Source organism: Meriones unguiculatus, chromosome 19 (genome assembly GCF_030254825.1).
Source record: "Meriones unguiculatus strain TT.TT164.6M chromosome 19, Bangor_MerUng_6.1, whole genome shotgun sequence".
NCBI classification, from domain to species: domain Eukaryota; kingdom Metazoa; phylum Chordata; class Mammalia; order Rodentia; family Muridae; genus Meriones; species Meriones unguiculatus.
In genome coordinates, this window is record NC_083366.1 from 64,202,584 (window position 1) to 64,220,643 (window position 18,060).

The 18,060-nt window shown below is 48.8% G+C and overlaps 1 protein-coding gene across 5 annotated transcripts in view; it reads right to left on the minus strand.

Moving 5' to 3' along the window:
• The window catches only part of Fgd3 (FYVE, RhoGEF and PH domain containing 3), a 57,976-nt gene that overhangs the window by 27,363 nt on the left and 12,553 nt on the right, over positions 1–18,060 (minus strand). For 4 of the 5 annotated variants that reach the window (XM_060372926.1, XM_060372925.1, XM_060372922.1 and 1 more), the window contains exons 2-4: positions 8,395–8,520; positions 7,015–7,502; positions 1,722–1,811 (exon numbers count right to left, since the gene is read on the minus strand). In XM_060372926.1, the coding sequence (XP_060228909.1) occupies positions 1,722–1,811; positions 7,015–7,452 (528 nt within the window). In that variant the 5' untranslated portion in view covers positions 7,453–7,502; positions 8,395–8,520. Of the gene's footprint in view, positions 1–1,721; positions 1,812–7,014; positions 7,503–8,394; positions 8,521–9,024; positions 9,218–18,060 lie in introns of those variants that run through there. The other variant, XM_060372924.1, reaches the window with a different exon arrangement.

Genomic DNA, 18,060 nt, shown 5'->3' on the forward strand with positions numbered 1-18,060 from the left:
TTTAAAATCTTGGTTTTGCTTTAGTGTGTGTGTCTGTGTCTGTGTGTCTGTGTATTGCACACACCTGTGTGTATGTGCAGGGGCCAGGGAAAGATGTCACTCCCCACCGTAGTCTCTTGAGACAGGGTCTAGAGCTAGGTTGGCAGCCAGCAAATCCCAGGAGCCCTCCTGTCTTTGCGCCTCCTTGGTGCTGGGGTTCCAGGGGTACGCTTTTGAGGCATCTGTCTCTGCTGCTTTTCTGTTTATGGATGCTTTCTCTGAGTTGTGTCAGTGCACCACGCCAGTGCCCTGTGCCTCAGAGGCTTTGGTACTGGAGTTTCAGGTGGCTGTGAGGCCCTACATCGGTGCTAGGGACCAAACCCAGATCCTCGGGAGGAGCCACCAGTGCCCCCAACAGCTGAGCCATCACGCTAGCCTCTGAGTGTGCACTTTTTCATGGGTCCTGGGAGTCAAACACAAGTCATCAACTTGACCCAGGCCAGAGTCATCTGAAAGGAGGGAAACCTTGGTTGAGAAAATGTCTCTATAGGATCCTGCCTCAGGGCATTTTCTTAATTTGTGTTTGATGGGGGAGGGCCCAGCCCACTGTAGTGGTGCCATTCCTGGGCTGATGGTTCTGGGTGCTCTGAGAAAGCCATGCTGATCAAGTCAGTAAGCAGCACCCCTCCACCGCCTCTGCATCAGCTCCTGCCTCCAGGTTCCTGCCCTGTTTAAGTTCTTGTCCTGACTTCCTTCAGTGATGGACTATGAGGAAGTTTAAGCTGAGTAAACCCATTCCCTCCCAACCTGCTCTTGGTCACAGTTTCATCACAGCATAGTAAGCTTGAGACGCACGCTTCCCTGCTGAGTCACATCTCTAGCCCCGCTTAGGTTTCCTTAGTGAGCAGCGTCAGAGCCAGAATCCTCCAGCATTAAGTCACACTGAAAGCTTGCTTCCAGTGGAGGATCATGGTTGAGGTAGGAGCAGCGCCTGAGGGGTGGGGTGGGACATCTTTCCTCATCACCCTCTCAGGAGAAGTGGAAGGGGATCTTGTGGCTTGTGAGGTGCAGGCAGGAACTACACGCTGAGCAGGTCTTATTTCCCTGTACTAAAGATCATCACGTTTCCTCACAGACAGGGACGCATAGCGCCCTCAGGCCCAGCTGTGGGTGCTTTGTGTGTGTGCACGTGTGCGTGGCTGTATGGGTGCGCGTGGCCATGGTGTGTACATGCCTGTCAAGGCTAGAGGACAGTCCCAGGGCTCACTCCTCAGATTTCGTTCATCTTGGCTTTTTGGACAAGGTCTTTCCACTGAACCTTAATATCGCCAAGCTGATAGGACTAGACTGTCTGGCCAGCAAGCACCGGGTACCCTGTACCCACCTCCCCAGGACTGGGATTAAAAGCATTAGGCACCATTATTAGCCCGGCATTTTTACATGAGTTCTAAAAAGCACCCTCAGGCCCTTGTGCATGCAGGGCAATCACTCTCCTAACTGGGACATCTCCCCAGACCCCAGCATTCATTCATGTGTTCAGATGATGCATCCTCCATGAAGGCCTGTCCCCAAATTGAACATGTGGAGCTTCTGCCCGGAGCCACGAGCACTGAGAACTTCATGCTATCTGAGTTTTAGTATTTGTCATGCCTACTCAAAGCATAATACCCAAGCAGTGTGAAGGGGTGGGTAGTTTGAATCCTGGACGTGGAGAGAAGGGGATTCCCAGCCGTCTGGGCTACCTGGTCCAGCAGGTGCAGCCGCTTCACGTAGGCTTCCTCTGTGTGCAGAAGCTCCTGGGCAATGTGGAGCAGCTTCTGTGGGTCGGAGCACTGCAAAGAGATGGGAAGCCTTTTACTCAGAGGGGAGGAACTCCTAACAAGGCTACCAAAGTACACCAGGATGCCCAGGGGCCAGAAAGTGCAGAAGGAGGCTCCTGAATCTCAGATGTAGTACTTGGTTCTCTTAAGATGCTATTGTTATGGAGGATTCTAGGAAAAAAAGAAAGAAAAAGAAAACAATACTATAGTTTTCATCAGTTTCCCCAAAGCTACTACAGTCCAGGTGGGCCTCTTACGTTCCTGAACCTCTAGCTAGGGAGCAGCCATAGTAACCACACCAGAATGCACTGCACAGCTGGGGTGCAGCTCAGCCCATGCACAAACCTGGGGTTCCATTACCAGTAACACACACACTCACACACACACACACACACACCTCACTCTACTGCAAAGTGACGTTAACAAGACAGTAGGCCAACAAGCTGAAGGTCCTCCATAGAGACACAGGTGTAACACTATATGGACCAGAAAATGTCTTTGAGAATAGGAGAAGCCGCAGTACCTACAAGTGTATACCAAGACGGGAATCCCAAGGGAAGGTGGGGAAACTGGATGTGCCTAGTTGTTTGACATGTAACAAAATACCTGTGTGTGTATGGTTTATAAACAGCTGAACGGTATTGCACAGTTGCGGAGGCTGGAACTTTAAGATCGAAGCTCTGGCAGGTCTGGGGTCTGGTGAAATCACAAGTCCCTGTTTCAAAGTGGTGACGCCTAATGCTTGAAGAGGGGTAAACACTGGTCCTCCAGTGTCAGAACAGAAGAAGAGGAACCCACAAACTCCTCCCTGATCCTTGTTTTATTGTGAACCCCGCCCTTAACGCACCCTAAGGCAAGCACTGCTGCTGGGCCGCATCCCCAGGCTTTCCTCACTCCCTTCTTTGGGGACTCTGATTCCATTCTCATTACTTAACTCCTCCCAAAGGCTCAACCATGAAGCAGACTATAAAATTATATATTACCACATTGGTGACAAGACTTTAGCACGTAGATTTTTTTTAAAAAGATTTATTTATTTACTCTATACACAGTGTTCTGCCTACATGTTTGAGAGGGCGCCAGATGTCATTATAGATGGTTGTGAGCCACCATGTGGTTGCTGGGAATTGAACTCAGGACCTCTGGAAGAGCAGCCAGCACCCTTAACCTCTGAGCCGTCTCTCCAGCCCTAGCAGGTGAATTTTGGGGTGCATATTCAGTCTATAGCAGTGTCCTCAGTGTTCCTCCCTCTACGCAATGAAACAAAGGTATTGGGAGGCTCATACCAGGACTCCTCCCACACCAAGGCCCCTCCCACACCAGGGCTCCTCCCACATCAAGGCTCCTCCCACACCTGGATCCTTACACACACACACACACACACACACACACACACACACACACACACACAGCCCGACTACTAGGTTTCCAGCACAGATACAGAAAACTCAGCCAGGCAGTAATAGGTATGTCTCCTCAGAGGTCTACCCAGGGGATTTGGGATGGTGGACTCTCTCTTGCATGAGTACAGAGCTGATGAACCCAGAACGGAAGTGTGAAAGCCAGTGAAAACAAAGGCCAGTAGCACACTAGAGTTCCAGTTCCACGCTCTGAGAGATGCCCAGCTGTGCTGATGGATGAAGACTTCCTCTGCCTAAAGCTAGCACACAATCTGGAGAGATGGTTTTTCCAAATGCCCCCTATTAGGCTGACACTGGAACGAAGACCAGTATGGCTCGGGCGGAAGGTCCCAGTACAGTCCCATCTACATTGTAAAGCCCCTTACACGATGATGCTAAAACCGAGTTCCGGGTGGTGCCGGCCCCAACCTGAACAACCATCAGACAACCTAACCAGGACCTTACATGAAAAAAAGCCAGCTCTTGCCTGACATGGCACCCTTTCTCTGGCCGGGGACTATAAGAACTGTCCATCGTTGGTCCCGCCACAAATTTCCCAGCCCCATGCCCTAGGACGGGTGAACCTAACAGGAGAGCTGCACCAATAAACTTGCCAATACGGTCTGATCTGGTCACTTGTTGTGGCCCGAGTCCCTTACCCCCACTCAGTCCAAACCAAAGCAACAAGCAAAACTCATAAACCATACACAGAAGCAGGATATGGCCCAATCAGAGGAAGAACCCCCCCCCACACACACACACATACACACTGAAGCTGACCATGCTGGCGTGCCCTTGTAATTCCAGTACTGGGAAGACAGAGGTAGGCAGATGCTTGGGGTTCTCTGGACGGCCTCACCAGTCTAACTAATCAATGGGCACCAGATCCTAGTGGGAAACATTGTCTCAAAAAGCCAAGTGGAGAGCACCTGAGGGATAACAGAAGGTTGTACACACAAGTGACACAAGTGCTCATATATACATACATATACATATATGTGCATGTGTATCTACACAAATACCCGGATATTGTTTACTTGATGGGGAAAACACATTTGTCAGAAAGGTGCTCAAAAATCAAGAATTACATAGAAACAAAGAACACTGTCATCAGGGATAAAAATAAAACCTGCCTAAGGCAGGAGAATTATTAGTTTGGGCTAATCCTGGATTACACAGAAATAATAATAAGAGAAACTTTAAATCCATCTTCAGCGGTAAGTAACATGCCCAGGTGAATCCGAGACGGCAGTAACACAAAGGGAAGCAGGAGAGAAAGACAGGCGCTTGGTCAGCATGGAGTCAAGCGCTGTAACTACAGGTAAAGAGTCTACAGATATGCACAGAGGGAAAAAGGAAGGAATCAACGTGTATCACTACAGAAAGCAGTGGCGTAGATGCCAAGAAGGGCGGTGAGAGGGAAGGAGAGCACGGAATGTCGAGAGGCACAGACAGCGACCTTAGGCACTACCTTCTATGTCCTTCCCCTGCTGTAACGACGCCACTGTGCTAAATTCCTCAGGAAAAAAAAAATAGATAAGCCAAATGAACAGAGACAAATGAAGCCGGGTGTGGTGGCACGTGCCTGTAATCCCAGCAAGAGGACTGAGAATGAAGACAGCCAGGCTATGAGGCAAGTTCCCGTCACTTTCAGTACACAGTGGGTCAGTCTCTCTCCCTCCCCCACCCCCCACCAGCCAGGCCAGCTGATCCTGGGGCACCAAGAAGCAAACAAACAATTAATTATATTTTTTGTTTTGTTTTGAGACAGGATCTCCTGTAACTCAGAGAGGCCTCAAACACGGAGTGTAGCTGAGGCTGAACTTAAGCTTCGGGATTTTGGGTACACACTACTACGACCCCTTAAATATGTTCTTTGCAAGAGACTCGTTCTGTATCTTTACATATAAGGACACAGAGGGTGAAAGTAGGGAAAGATAGGAAGATATTCCATGCAATAGCAAACCCCCCACCAAAAGAAAAAAAAGAGTGGCCTTATTTATAGCAAACAAAATAGGTCATCAGGCCACTAAACCTGATGACCTGAGGTCAATCCCTGGTACCTATAGGGTAAAAAGGAAAGAACCAATTGCAGAAAGTTGTCCTCTGACTGCCACACCCCTCCACACACTAAGTAAAGAACCATGTTTCTAAAAGTAAAAAATCATTACAAAAATATTGTAAAGTGATTAAAAAAAATCACCAAGAAGATGAAGAACTAACCAGCAACAAATTAATAGCTAGAAGCCCCAAAAGTGGACAGAACATTTAGACAGAAAATGAGTGACAAAAGTGAGGCCTTGGACAACACCATGGCAACCGTGCAACACGTGACCGACACTGCTTGGGACAGACCAGGTGCCACGTAACACAGGTCATAACAAATTCAGAAAAGCTGAAATTATTCAAAATGTTTTTTTTTTCAGTCACAATGAAATAAAGCCAGAAAAATGGAGAAAATCCACAGATACAGGCAAATGAACTGACACTAATACTCAGGAGGCTGAGGCGGGGGATCCCAGGGCCAGCTGGCTAGCTACAGTAGCCGTATTGGAGCCCTGTAAGTTCAAGGAGAGATCCTGCCTCAATAAATAAAGTGGAGAGTGGTCCAGGAGGACAGCCAACGTCAGCTTAGGGCCCGCACAAGCATATCCACACCTGTCCTCACTGCACGCGCACATGCACACATGTGTCTGCCCCTACACATGAGAAAACACACACGTAGACACTCAAACAAAGAAAGAAAGCCCAGGGGCATAGCACTCATTTATCATGTACAAGGCCCTGGCTTCCATCCCCACACTAGGGCCAGGCGCACTACGCCTGTGATCCTAGCACTGGGGGAGGCAGAGGCAGGAGGATTGCTGTGAGTTCAAGGCCAGCCTGCTCTACAAATCAAGTCTAGGACAGCCAAGGCCACACAGAAAAACCCTGTCCCAGAAAAACAAAAAATAAAACAACATCAAAAAACAAAAACCATCCCCACATCAGAAAAAAACATATATGTATAGAAACAAAACCTTAAAACAACCTAACTGTACGTATTGAGAAACTAGAAGAGAGTAGGCTAAGCCCAAGGCTAGAAGAAGGAAGGAAGTAAGAAAGATCAGAACAGAGATAAAAGACAAGAATGGAAAAACAATTTCAAAAGAGTAACCAAGCCAAAGTTGGCTTTCTGAAAGGCTCAAGAAAACTCACAAACTTGATCTAGTTACCTTAGAGAAAGAGAAACAACTAGGTACTGAAGCTAGGAATGGAAGAGGGTCTGTTGGTACTGTGGGCGACGTGAAAATGAACAGGATATAAGAGAATGAACAATTACGTGCTAACCAATTGTACAACCTAGAAAAAACTGAATCCTCAGAAATGCTTGGCTATAAAGACTACTGAACCATGAAGAAATACAAACATCTGGAAAAAAGCAATGAGTACAGACATTGAATCAATAATTCAAACCAACAGAGGATAAAGAAAAGATGGCTTTACTGATGAATCTACCAAAGTTTTAAAGGAGAATTAATAACTATAAAACCTCTCTTTGTCTCTTGTCTGTTTGTCTCTCTCTCTCTCTCACACACACACATACACACACACACACACACACACACACACACACACACACCAATGAGGAAGAAACCACATTCAAGGTATCAGAGGCCCCACCTGGCCTTTTCTGGTAGCCTCCATCCCAGAAGTTCCCCTGTGTGGAGTGAGTGTGTGGGTACATTTCCTGAGTTCAAGGTGTGGGTTTACACACCATGATCTCTAGCACTGTCCGAGTACCTGGTGTTGGGTGTAGAGGAAGGAAGGCTTACCTGCGTCAAGCCGACATCTTCCTCAGGCCTGGAAGGGGTGGTCTTGGGGTCAGACTCCTCACCCACGCCACTATCTTCCTCCTCCTGGGGGGTGTCCTGTGGGAGCCGGCTGTCCGAAGCTGTCTCAGGGTGTAGCCCCAGGACGGCAGGGCTTGGGGAGCCCTCACTGCCCTCTTCACAGGGGAAGTTCTCGCTAGCCACACTGGAAGACGGGCTGTCAATCCCGCTGTCCCTGTTAGGGATCTTCAAGGCACCGCTTGGCTCCCCTAAGGAAACATCCCCTGCGGAGCCTGCGCTGCCGTGGGCCCCTCGGTGGGCACCTGGACCAATGGGAAGGGCTTGAAGCTTCCCCACTGGGGAGCTTCTGGGCACAGCACTCAGTGCACCAAGAGGGGAAATGGCTTCTTGGGGAGTGGAGGGGCTCCTACCCAACTCCATTGTCACAGCTGAACTCACTGGGCTCTGCCAGGAGGCTGGCTAGTGCCTTCCTGTTGGGGAGAAAGAAGCCAGATCAGTGCAGTCACTGAAAGCAACCCCCGGAGAGTCAGCCTCAATCAGACGGGCCAGCCGGGAGCTCTGTGGGAAACACTGCTTCACACACCGCTTTAGCTGGGTCCGCCCCAGACAGGCGTTGAGGGAGTGGCAGAGGGAACATGTTTTATCTAAAAAAGCAAGGTTTTCGCCTACTTAAAAAAAGCAGTCCTAGGGCCGGGGGAGACAGCAGGTAAAGTGCTTGCTGCTGTGGGTACAGGAGGACCTGAGTTCAGATGCACACAGCACCATGTTAAACGTTGGGCATGGTGGTGCTAAGTGAAGGTGCCCAAAATCCCTGTGCTAAGGGTGGGGGCCGAGGAGGTAGCTGGATCCTCACAGCTCAATAGCCAGCCAGTCCAGCCAAAAGGATTAGTTCTAATGAGAAACCCTGGCACAAAAATAAACTAGAGGGAGACACTGACGTAACCACTGGCGCACACACGCATACAGAAGTAATGCTGTGGAATAGTACATAAACTTCGTGGGATGTGAGGCTACTATTTAAAGATACATGCATGAAACAACAACACAGCCAGCAGAAGGGTGGGCGGCCTCCACTTAGAAAGCACCTTTGTGTCCACACAGCTTTTTAAACCCTGATGCTCCCGGGGAAGTGAAGCCAATGCCCTGGTCACTACAGCTAGGTCACGTGACCTGTGCACACCAGACGGGAGACGGAGTCAAGAGCTGGTTCTTGGAGCTCAAAGAGTTCAGCAACAGCTGGGAGAAAGGTCAAAGGTGAGACTGGCCTAGAGGAAGATAGACAGTCCCTGGAATCATCTTGATGGGAAGGCGAGGCTTCAGAGGAACGGGGGAGGGGGGGGGCTAAAGACGGCAGTCACTTACCTGTTCCCCAGCGCTGAGGCCCAATGAGGCTGGCAGGGACTGACGGGCAGGTGCCTGCTTTGGGCTAGAACAGTCTATTGAAAATGTCTTGCCCAGACCATCAGAAGTGGAGCTGTTTAAATGGTACTGGAAAAAAAAAAAGAAAAAGAAAACACACGAAAAAGAATGGTGTTTGGAACAGACCAAAGCCCCAGTTCCAAAGGAAGGAGCTGAAGAAAGACATCTTAGGCCCCTTCCCGCCAGAGCAGACCCAGGGCAGGACACAGGCTTCCTGGGACAGATGAAGGGCCAGGACGGCCCACTGTCAGCGTCTGAGACTGACCACGTGACAAAGGAAGGCCAGGATGGTGCCAGGGTCAGTGCCCGTGGGTAAGCGGTGCCCTGAAGCCAGGGATCAGCTAGGGTGGTTAGGAGGAGTCGGCACATTGCAGCCCTCCCTAGCCCTCGCTGTCACCCAGACACATTCCCCACACTTACTCTGGAGTCCCCACACTCTCACAGAGTAGTGATCTTAAACAGTCACGCTGGCAGCGCTGCCATTCACGAAGTAGCTCACACACACTCACACGCTGCCAGACACACTGGCAGTCCCGCTGGCACAGTGGCCCCACCAGACACACACACTCACACGGTTCCTCCGCTGGACACTTGGTAGCTCAGTGGACACACTGGTTCACTCTCGGATAGTCCCTGGCCCGCAGCTTCTGTCCTCACTTCCTTCTCCAGACAGCAGTTTAGCCAGCTGTGCAGACTCGGTCCTGGAGCTACACCTGACCTCCTCGCCTCCAGACGCGCACAGAGACAGCGGAGTGCCCCTGGCTCTGGGAGCCAATAGGCCGCTGGACAAAGCTCCTCCCCCTCCCCCCCACGCTCACCTTCCTGTGGCTAAACTATTTTGGGGTGGGCTTTTCGGTCAGTGACTCCAAAGTCACTTGAGGAAGACATTTTTCATTGGCTAGCGTCACATTCTTTTTTTTTTTTAAGGAAATAGCTTTATTACTCAGGTTACTATATAATCATGCCTCAAGGCAATGATTCCTATGTGTCCAAACTTCTGAAGTAGCTGCGCAGTAGGTGAATTTAACACGTAAAATTCAACCAGAAAGAGGGGGGTTGAGCATGCTCCAACATGGTAGCAAGCTAAACAGTAACTAGAATTCATGTCACATTCTCAACAGGCCCAGTGGACAGAAATACTAGACTTCCAAACAGAAAATACATGTTTTGCTGCATTCTTCTCATAGCATGGGAGATAAACTGAAAGTTTACAGAAGTCAGCCATGACACAGCAATAAAAAGCTCCGTAAGGAATGTGAATTGAGTTCAGCCTCTGTGTAGTCAGAGGCAGCGATCTGGCAGAGTAGAGGCCGGCTCAAACCCATCAAACCCAGGGAGTTATGCTTCTGGTCAAGGCATGTGTGTGCATTCGTGTTCGTGCCAGAAGCCCACCCTGCCTTCCTTAGTCACTCTCCATCTCATTGCTCAGGCATGGCCTCTCACTAAACCTGAGGCTCAGTTTGGGTAGACTGGCTAGCCAGCACGACCCAGGGACCCCAACATAGGGATTACTGGGATTACACGGGAGCTTGCTGCTGTGCCCAGCTTTGTATGTGGGTCCCATGATCCACACTCAGATTCTCATGTTGTACAGGCAAGTACCTTACCGAGTGAGCCATCTCCCCACCTCATCTTTGTTTTTGAGACAGAGTCTCATGTAGTCCAGGCTGGTGCCAAACCTGCCAAGAGGCCAAGACTGGCCTTTAACTCCTGATCTGCCTCTGCCTCCCAAGTGCCTGGATTCTGGGTGCATACTCTCACATTCAGCACAGAAAGCAGGTTTATTTTTAGCTGAGCCAATGCCAAAACAAAGAAGGAAATGCCCATTACTAGCAGTTTGCCACAAGCCTGGCAGGGGTGGCACACACCTTTAATCCCAGCACTCGGGAGACAGAGGCAGGTGGATTTCTGTGAGTTCAAGGCCATCCTGGTCAACAGAGAGAGTCCAGGATACCCAAGGCTACACAGAGAAACCAGTCTTGAAAAAACAAGTAGTTTGCTATATTCCTCACTATATAGCATACAAAGGAGAGTTTACAAGACACCATACATCAGATAGCAGAGCTCACAAGCCTTGAGAGATGGCAATGGTGGGATAAGACCTCTTGTCTCAGATTACTGCCCAGAGGTTGTTTGTGAGCCAGGAAGCAGGGAGGAGGGCCCTCTCAGAAGTGAGAAGATGTCCGGGTGACCATGAAGGCTGACTGGGGCTGACAGGAGGGAGTCCCACAAAGAAGAAGGCTTCATAGAAAAAGACCGCCAGATCTGCAGAGATTCTCCTGAGGACCGTGGCGAACAAGCTTGAGGAAACTTCATGAGCCAGGACAAAGAACAGCGCAGGCCCCCTCAAAGGACCGGAAGGAGTGTTTGCAACCCCACACAGGGAAAGGTGTCCAGTGACCACTGTCTAGCCTGAAGACTGCAGATCTACAAGGCATCCATCCAGAACTCGGGGGGGGGTACCTCAGTGGCAGAACCACTAACCTTCCAACTTAACAAATTTTAACAGGAAGGGCCAAACTATTTACAAATCAATTTCCTCCTTGAAGAAAACTCTAAACTATCTAGCACCCAGCAAAGCAAAAACCACAATGCCTGGCATCTAATCAAACGTGACCAGGCAGGGCTGGGGACATAGCTCAGTTGGTAGAGTGCATACCTAGACTGAATGAAGCACAGGGTTCGGCCCCTAGCACTATATACAATGTATGTGTTGGTACACCCCGGTAATCACTCAGCAGACGAAGGCAGGAGAGTCAGAAGTACAAGGTCTTCCTTGGCTCTGTGGGAGGTTAGAGGCTAGTCCAAGCTACATAGACCTTTTGTTTGTTTGTTTGTTTTAAATCTCTCCTCCCAAATACCAGACAAACCACCCATGATGGAAAAAAAAAAAACAACCCAAAATCTCAATCAGTTGGAACTGACTCATAACTGACAATGATGTTGGAAACATCAGACAAACACATTGAAACCTGTATCTAAGGATAATGACAGAATAACTGTAGGCAAGCCATTTTGGGACCTTGCTTGGTTTCTTCTTGGCCTAACTTGATGGCTTCACACTGAAAACCTATCAAGTCAGTATCATCAAGGAGCAAGCCCCAGGGTGCCTTGGTCATGCCCAGCTGGGGTGTTGACCAACACCCAGTAAGATTAATGCCACTTTATGACTCAGAGGTTCGAGGGAGTGATGGGTACTCGTATTGGGCTCTCAGCCTAGGAAGTGTTCTAGTTCCTCATCTGCTGATAACACAAAGGGGTGCCTCATGCCGTGGAATTAGCGTTGAGGATCAGTGGGACCTCAGAGCAGGGCAGGGGCATGAGGGCAAGCTGAGTGGAGAAAAAAGAAGACAACACAGTATTCTTTCTTTCTTTCTTTCTTTCTTTCTTTCTTTCTTTCTTTCTTTCTCTCTCTCTCTCTTTCTTTCTTTTTTTTTTTTTTCAGGTTCTTCCTATAATCTAGTTCCCAGTCTCCTCAGGGCTGAGACTACAGGCATAAGCCACCATTCTCAGAAAGAACAGTTTCTTTTGAACCAAGGTGTGGGGAGAGGGTAGCTCTGTGAATTCATGCCAAGAGGCCAATGTCTCAGAACACCTGAGCTTGCTTCTTGTAAAGAACCAGAAGGAGTGTGGCCCACAGAGGTGTGACCATGAAGGGAGCACCCACCAGCCTGCTTCTGAAGCCTCAACACACAGCTCTGATGTCCTCTTTCCCCAGTCTTCCCTCACAGGATCAGCTGTGCAGCCTGTCGCCTAGGGATGAGGCTAGGGATGTGGGTGGAGGCACAGCGTGGAGGACCATGCTGGTGGCCCTGATTTTATGACTTTAGGACAATGCAGGAGTGACTTTCTCATGGGTTACATTTCTAGGCCAAAGGCACCTCCCTGGATGACAGACCTGGAGATGGAAGAAGGGAAAGGAGAGAGTTCCCTGCAAATGTACTCCTGGTCTCATAGGCAGGCCTGTGCAGACAGCCTTTACCCTCCAACTCAGGATAATCCCCTAAGATCTCACGGAGGGTATTAAGAAACCAAATGTGGCTTCCCTACTTTCATTATATCCAGTGTGTGTGTGTGTGTGTGTGTGTGATACTGGGGATGGAATGTGAAACCTTGCGCATGCTAAGTTGTCATTTTACCAACACACCTATCTTCAAGGAATTGTGGCTTTGTTAGCACTGAGGTTTTGAGCATAGCATGCATCTATTAATATGCCTTATTACCGAGAAGGGACACAGTGACGGCCCTACACAGATTGCTGAAGTCTGGAGCAGCATACACCAACCCCACACCCAGATTAGCCATTCTGTTTATTTGTGGAAGCCCTACTAGGCAGCATGGCACATTCTTCTGACAGGTTACTGTCACCCAAAACAACTCGGTCACTGTGGTGTGTGCAGAGGCCTCTACCCACTCAGCTGTGGCAGGACACAGGAAAACTAAGTACTAAGCACAGCCTAGTACTTAGTAGTAGACCTGAAACTAGATTACCAGAAAATCACAGGTAGCCAGTCCAGGTCATGAGGGTTTAGTTGTCAGGGCTGGAGAACAAGGACAGAGCTCCCTGCTGCATGGGGTGGCTGTGTTTGGGAAGCCAGATCTGGGGACTTTTTTTCATTTAATTTTTTTTTAATTTTTTTTTTTTTTTTTTTTTTTTTGAGACAAGGTCTTACTACACAGCCCTGGCTGAACTGGAACTCACTATAGACGCCAAGTGGCCTTGAGATTACAGAGATCTGCCTACCTCCACTTTCTGGATGCTGGGATTAGAGGCATGCCCTGCCACACCTTGACTCATTTAATCTTAAAAGGAAACAATAACTTTATTTATTTGTGTGTGTGTATGTGGAAGAGCCACAGCCAGCATGTGTCAGTCAGAGGGCAACTCTGTGGCATTGATGTTCTCCTTGCTCTACATAGGCTTCAGGTCTACAGGACTGACTCAGCTTATCAGCCTTGGCTGCAGGTGCCTTTATCTGCTGAGCCATCTTTCCACCTCACCTTTAATCTTCTTACCTGTATGTTTGCTCAATATTTTGTTTACTATGTGTGAGTATGCATGTTTGTGTGTACATGTGTGTATTTACATGTGTGTGTGACAGCATGAACGTGGAGGTCAGAGGACAACTTGTGGATGTCTTCTCTCCTTCCACCATAAGTGTCCCGGGGATAGAACTCAGGTCATCAGGCTTGCTCCATCGTGCAGGCGCCCAGCATTCCATTCTGTCTGTAAGCTCAGACTGCCTTCCCAACAAGCTCCTTTGCTCAGTAGACAATTCTCTCAACTTGGGATTATGCTTGGAAATTTCCATTGTAAAAAGTAATGAAACGGGAAAGAAGAGCCAGGTCTTCACGGTAGCCTGAGACAGACGCTGACTTTTCCCACATCACTGTCCACCCTGACCACTCTAGCCAGCCCCCCTTTAGCTCTGATATTCTCCCAGGGACCCCCTCAGACTCTCTACACAAACTCTTCCTCAGTGGGAGGTGGGACCGCTCACCCCCTGCCTTATCTGGCTCTCAGGCAGGTTTTCCTCTGAAAGTCATGTTTCCCACATGCTCCCATCCTGTTCCCTCCCATGCAGCCTCCACTCCTGCTCTCACCCAAAGCGTCTTTTCCCTGTACTGTGCTGTTCTCCTCATCCTCTCCTCACTGGCAAGTAATTAAAAGAAGAGGAGGTCCGTTTCATCATGTGGCCCTCAGCCAGGCACAGCCTTGGTGGGTATTTTGGGTGAAGAAACCAACGGAGTTGGAATGAACTTTCTAGTGAATGTTTAGAAGCCTTCTAATACACATCTACATGCAGAAATATGCTTTGACTATTTGCAGATTTCGAAACCATGAAACTAAAATTGAGATCATGAAAGGTGGCACCCCATCACGAGGCAGTCCTTATTAGACTAGGCCCATCGTATCACCAGGCAGGTAACAACTGAGACAGGAGGCCCTACAAGGCCACAAGCTCAAGTGTCAGGAGCAAAAAGCTGAGACCCACAGCTGGGAAGACATTGGAAGTCAGCCGTGAGGCAGAATTCAGGGTGTGGGTGTCTTCTGTAGAAGTGTACACAGGCTGCTCTACCTCCCAGGACCCAAGTGTCCAAGTCATTGCACCTGACGGGACCCAAGCCACCACGTTATCCCACTTCACAAGACCTGAGTGCCCACTTAACCTCACAGGACCTGACTCACGGGACCTGGATCTGTGAGTCACACCATCCCACAGGACCCAAGCGTGAAGGCTAGCCCACCACAGGACCTGAGAGTCCATGTCATTCCACTTTATAGAACCTGAGTGTACTTCACAAGAGCTGAGTGCCCACATGCGGGTAAGAATTACAAGGAATTTGAATATTTTCTACCGAAAGAATGATGACAGGAATGCGACCTTTGCGAAGTTATTTTGTAATCTCCCCTGCCTTTACAAACTTTTTATCCACTTCAAGGCCCTGCCTCATTCCCAAAACTTAATGGCCAGGGCAGAGGACCCCTTTTCTCATTTCACTCATTTTCTTTGCACCCACTTTTTTCCTCTCATTTTTTTATTAGTTCACAAAATGTGTTTTGATCATAGTCACTCCTCTCCCTCAAATCCTCCCGCATCTGCCCCCTTCTCAACTCACCCAGCTTGTGTCTTCCTTTTATTTTAACCCTTTAAGTCCAGTTTGTCCTGCTCGTATATTCTTGGATGTGTGACCTTCCACAGGAGTGCCATCGTCTTACCAGGGGTGAAGGGGCTCCAGTTTGAGAGAAAACTGACTGCCCTCTCCACACAGCTGTCAATTGCCAATAGCTCCTCAACTAGGGGCAGGACTTTGAGCCCACCCTTCCTGTCTGGGATTTTGTCTGGCGTAAGCTTGCACAGATCTTGCATATGTTGTCACAACCATTTTTAGTTCATACGTACAGTTGCCCTGTTGTGCCCAGAAGACACTGTTTTCTTGCAGTCGTCTGTTGCCTCTGGCTCTAACAGCCTTTCTGCTCCTTCTTCTGCAATGATCCTAGAGCCTTGGAAGGAGGGGCTGTGACATAGATGTCCCATTTAGGGCTGGATATAATGGAACAGGAAGGACTAGACTGGGATGGGAGTGAGAAGACAGGGTGGAGGAGGACATAGAGGAAAGAATAAATAACACTAAAAACCTTCCAAAACTCATATGGAAGGCTACTGTACAAACTCCTTTCCTTTCTTTCTTTCTTTCTTTTTCTTTCCAAGACAGGGTTTCTCTGTGTAGCCTTGGGTATCCTGGATTTGCTTCGTAGACCAGGCTGGCCTCAAACTCATAGAGATCCACCTGCCTTTCCTTTCCCAAGTGCTGGGATTACAGGGGTGCACCATCACACCTAGCTTATACAAGCTTTATTAAAACACACACACACACACACACACACACACACACACACACAGGGGTTGGAGAGATGGCTCAGCTGTTAAGAGCACTGGCTGTTCTTCCAAAGGTCCTGACTTCAATTCCCAGCAACCACATGGTGGCTCACAACCATCTATAATGAGATCTGGTGCCCTCCTCTGGTGTGCATGCATACATGCAGGCAGAATACTGTATAAATAATAAATAAATAAGCCTAAAAAAAGAACAAAAACAAAAAACAGAGAGAGAGGAGAGCTGCTACCCTAGAATGGGGAGACAATACCCCTCCTAGACACCACAAGGTAACAAGTAAAATAGCCAATGCTAGGAACAGGTTACCCCTTTTGGAGTCATTGGCCTCATATACCTCCAAACATTACAGACTAATGTCATTGGTTACCCTACAGAATTTGATGGTAAGTCCCAATTGCTGAAGATATCCCATGCTTGAGCCATGAAACATACAGGATAGAAAGCTGGTACTGACCTGGAAGTTGCATGCCTACCAGCTAAATTTAATGGTGCTGGAAGCTGCTAAGTGTGCTACCAGACAGGAAAAGTGATCATCAGTCATTCTCAGCTGTGCCCTGTGAGCTATGATGAATGACTCACCTGGCAGGACATGCTCACTGCTGTGGTCTCAGCAAGGACACCATGGGAGTAAACACCTACTTTCCGGTTGGATCTAAGGCCCATTCCATAAAAGGAAACCCATACCTGGCACCATCATCAGGTCACCAACCTGTGACTAGATGTGTCATAGTGCCTAGAAGAAAAACCTACTGCTATTATTCGCCAAATAGACATTGTATAAAATTGACTCCTGTTGACTTATTAGACCCATAGACTGATCTGCCCTTCAACCCTCACCAGAGAAGCTTCTGTTTGCATTAGACGGCAATTAACATAGAGCCCCACAAACTTGCACCAGATTTTTAAACTAGCCAATAGGGAGAAAGACTGTGAGGCTGAACCCCAGCCAATGGGGAAAAGACACAGTACCCCCCCCGCCTTAGAGATTAAAACCATGTGCTCGTCACCCCGCAAAGCACCCTATTGAAAAGTGAAAGCTGCCTTGTCAATTGTCGGTGTGCTCTTTGTGCAGTATTGGTGGGGTCCCTGGATTCCAAATTTCATTTCCAGTATAGATCACCCCACCTCAGAGGAACTGCATGTCTAGATCACCTTGCTTTACAGGACTGGAGCACCTAATTGTCCCCTATTTTTAGAAGTTCAGAGATGGCTAAAATATTTCAGGAGGGGAAAGGCAGAAAACATGGAGTTAACAAACCAGGCCATGTGGGGTAAAGTCTCTATAGTGGGACACAGGAGGAGGTGTTGAGGGGAGACTAGCAAATTAACTCAATGCCCACATCCTCGTAGATGGCAGCCAGTGGGTCTAACACCATTTGAGGAATCTCTGAGACAGGGTCTCACCCACCAGCTTTTTAAGGAAAGTCACTATGTGAGACCCAGATGCCACAAAGACCACCAGTTAATGGTCACGGGAGAGGCTGCCTAGAACCTGAGTGAGAGCACCAGGAGGAAGAGCAGGCCAGACCTCAGGAGGTTCACATGTCAGCCTCACCATGGTGCAAAATATGTCCCCAGGCCACAGCCTGCCCTCAGCCTATCACGTTGCTGCCCCCACTTTACACAGGATATGCCCTATTGCCTTCCTCCCCAGCAGCACAGACTTGTTATATCTAACCCCTCACCCACCTATAAATATCTGAGGCACAACGGATCCCACACACAGAGGGAAATGGCCACAAAGAATGAAGGGCATTCTTGTCTCCCATTTCCTTCCTGAGCAAGCTTGGTCCCTGGCCCCTGTCAGTCACCCTGCCCGGAGTCAGGCAGAGACAGGCCATCACAGAAGTGACCAGCTCTGTGCTTACTTCTCTGTCCTTGTTCATTGTTTTCAGCTCATGTCCATCTTAGAGCCTCCTTGTAGCCACCAGAACAGTCCACAGACCCAGTGCCGTCTGGTTTTCTCTCTGCCCAGTGCTGCTTTAGACTCCCTTCCCAGTCGCTTTAAAAGGGAGCCCCAGCTTTTCTATCTGTAAGTTGGGAATCACAACCAGCCTAGCTGTAGTGGAAACTTCCTGCATCCAGATACCCGGAAGTTTTAACCAGTGGAGTTGGCTTTCATCACAGAGCAGCAGGGGACCAGGTTTCCCACTCAGCAGTGAGGCTTCTGAAGACAAACCCATTTCAGTGCTAATCTCATAATGTGCT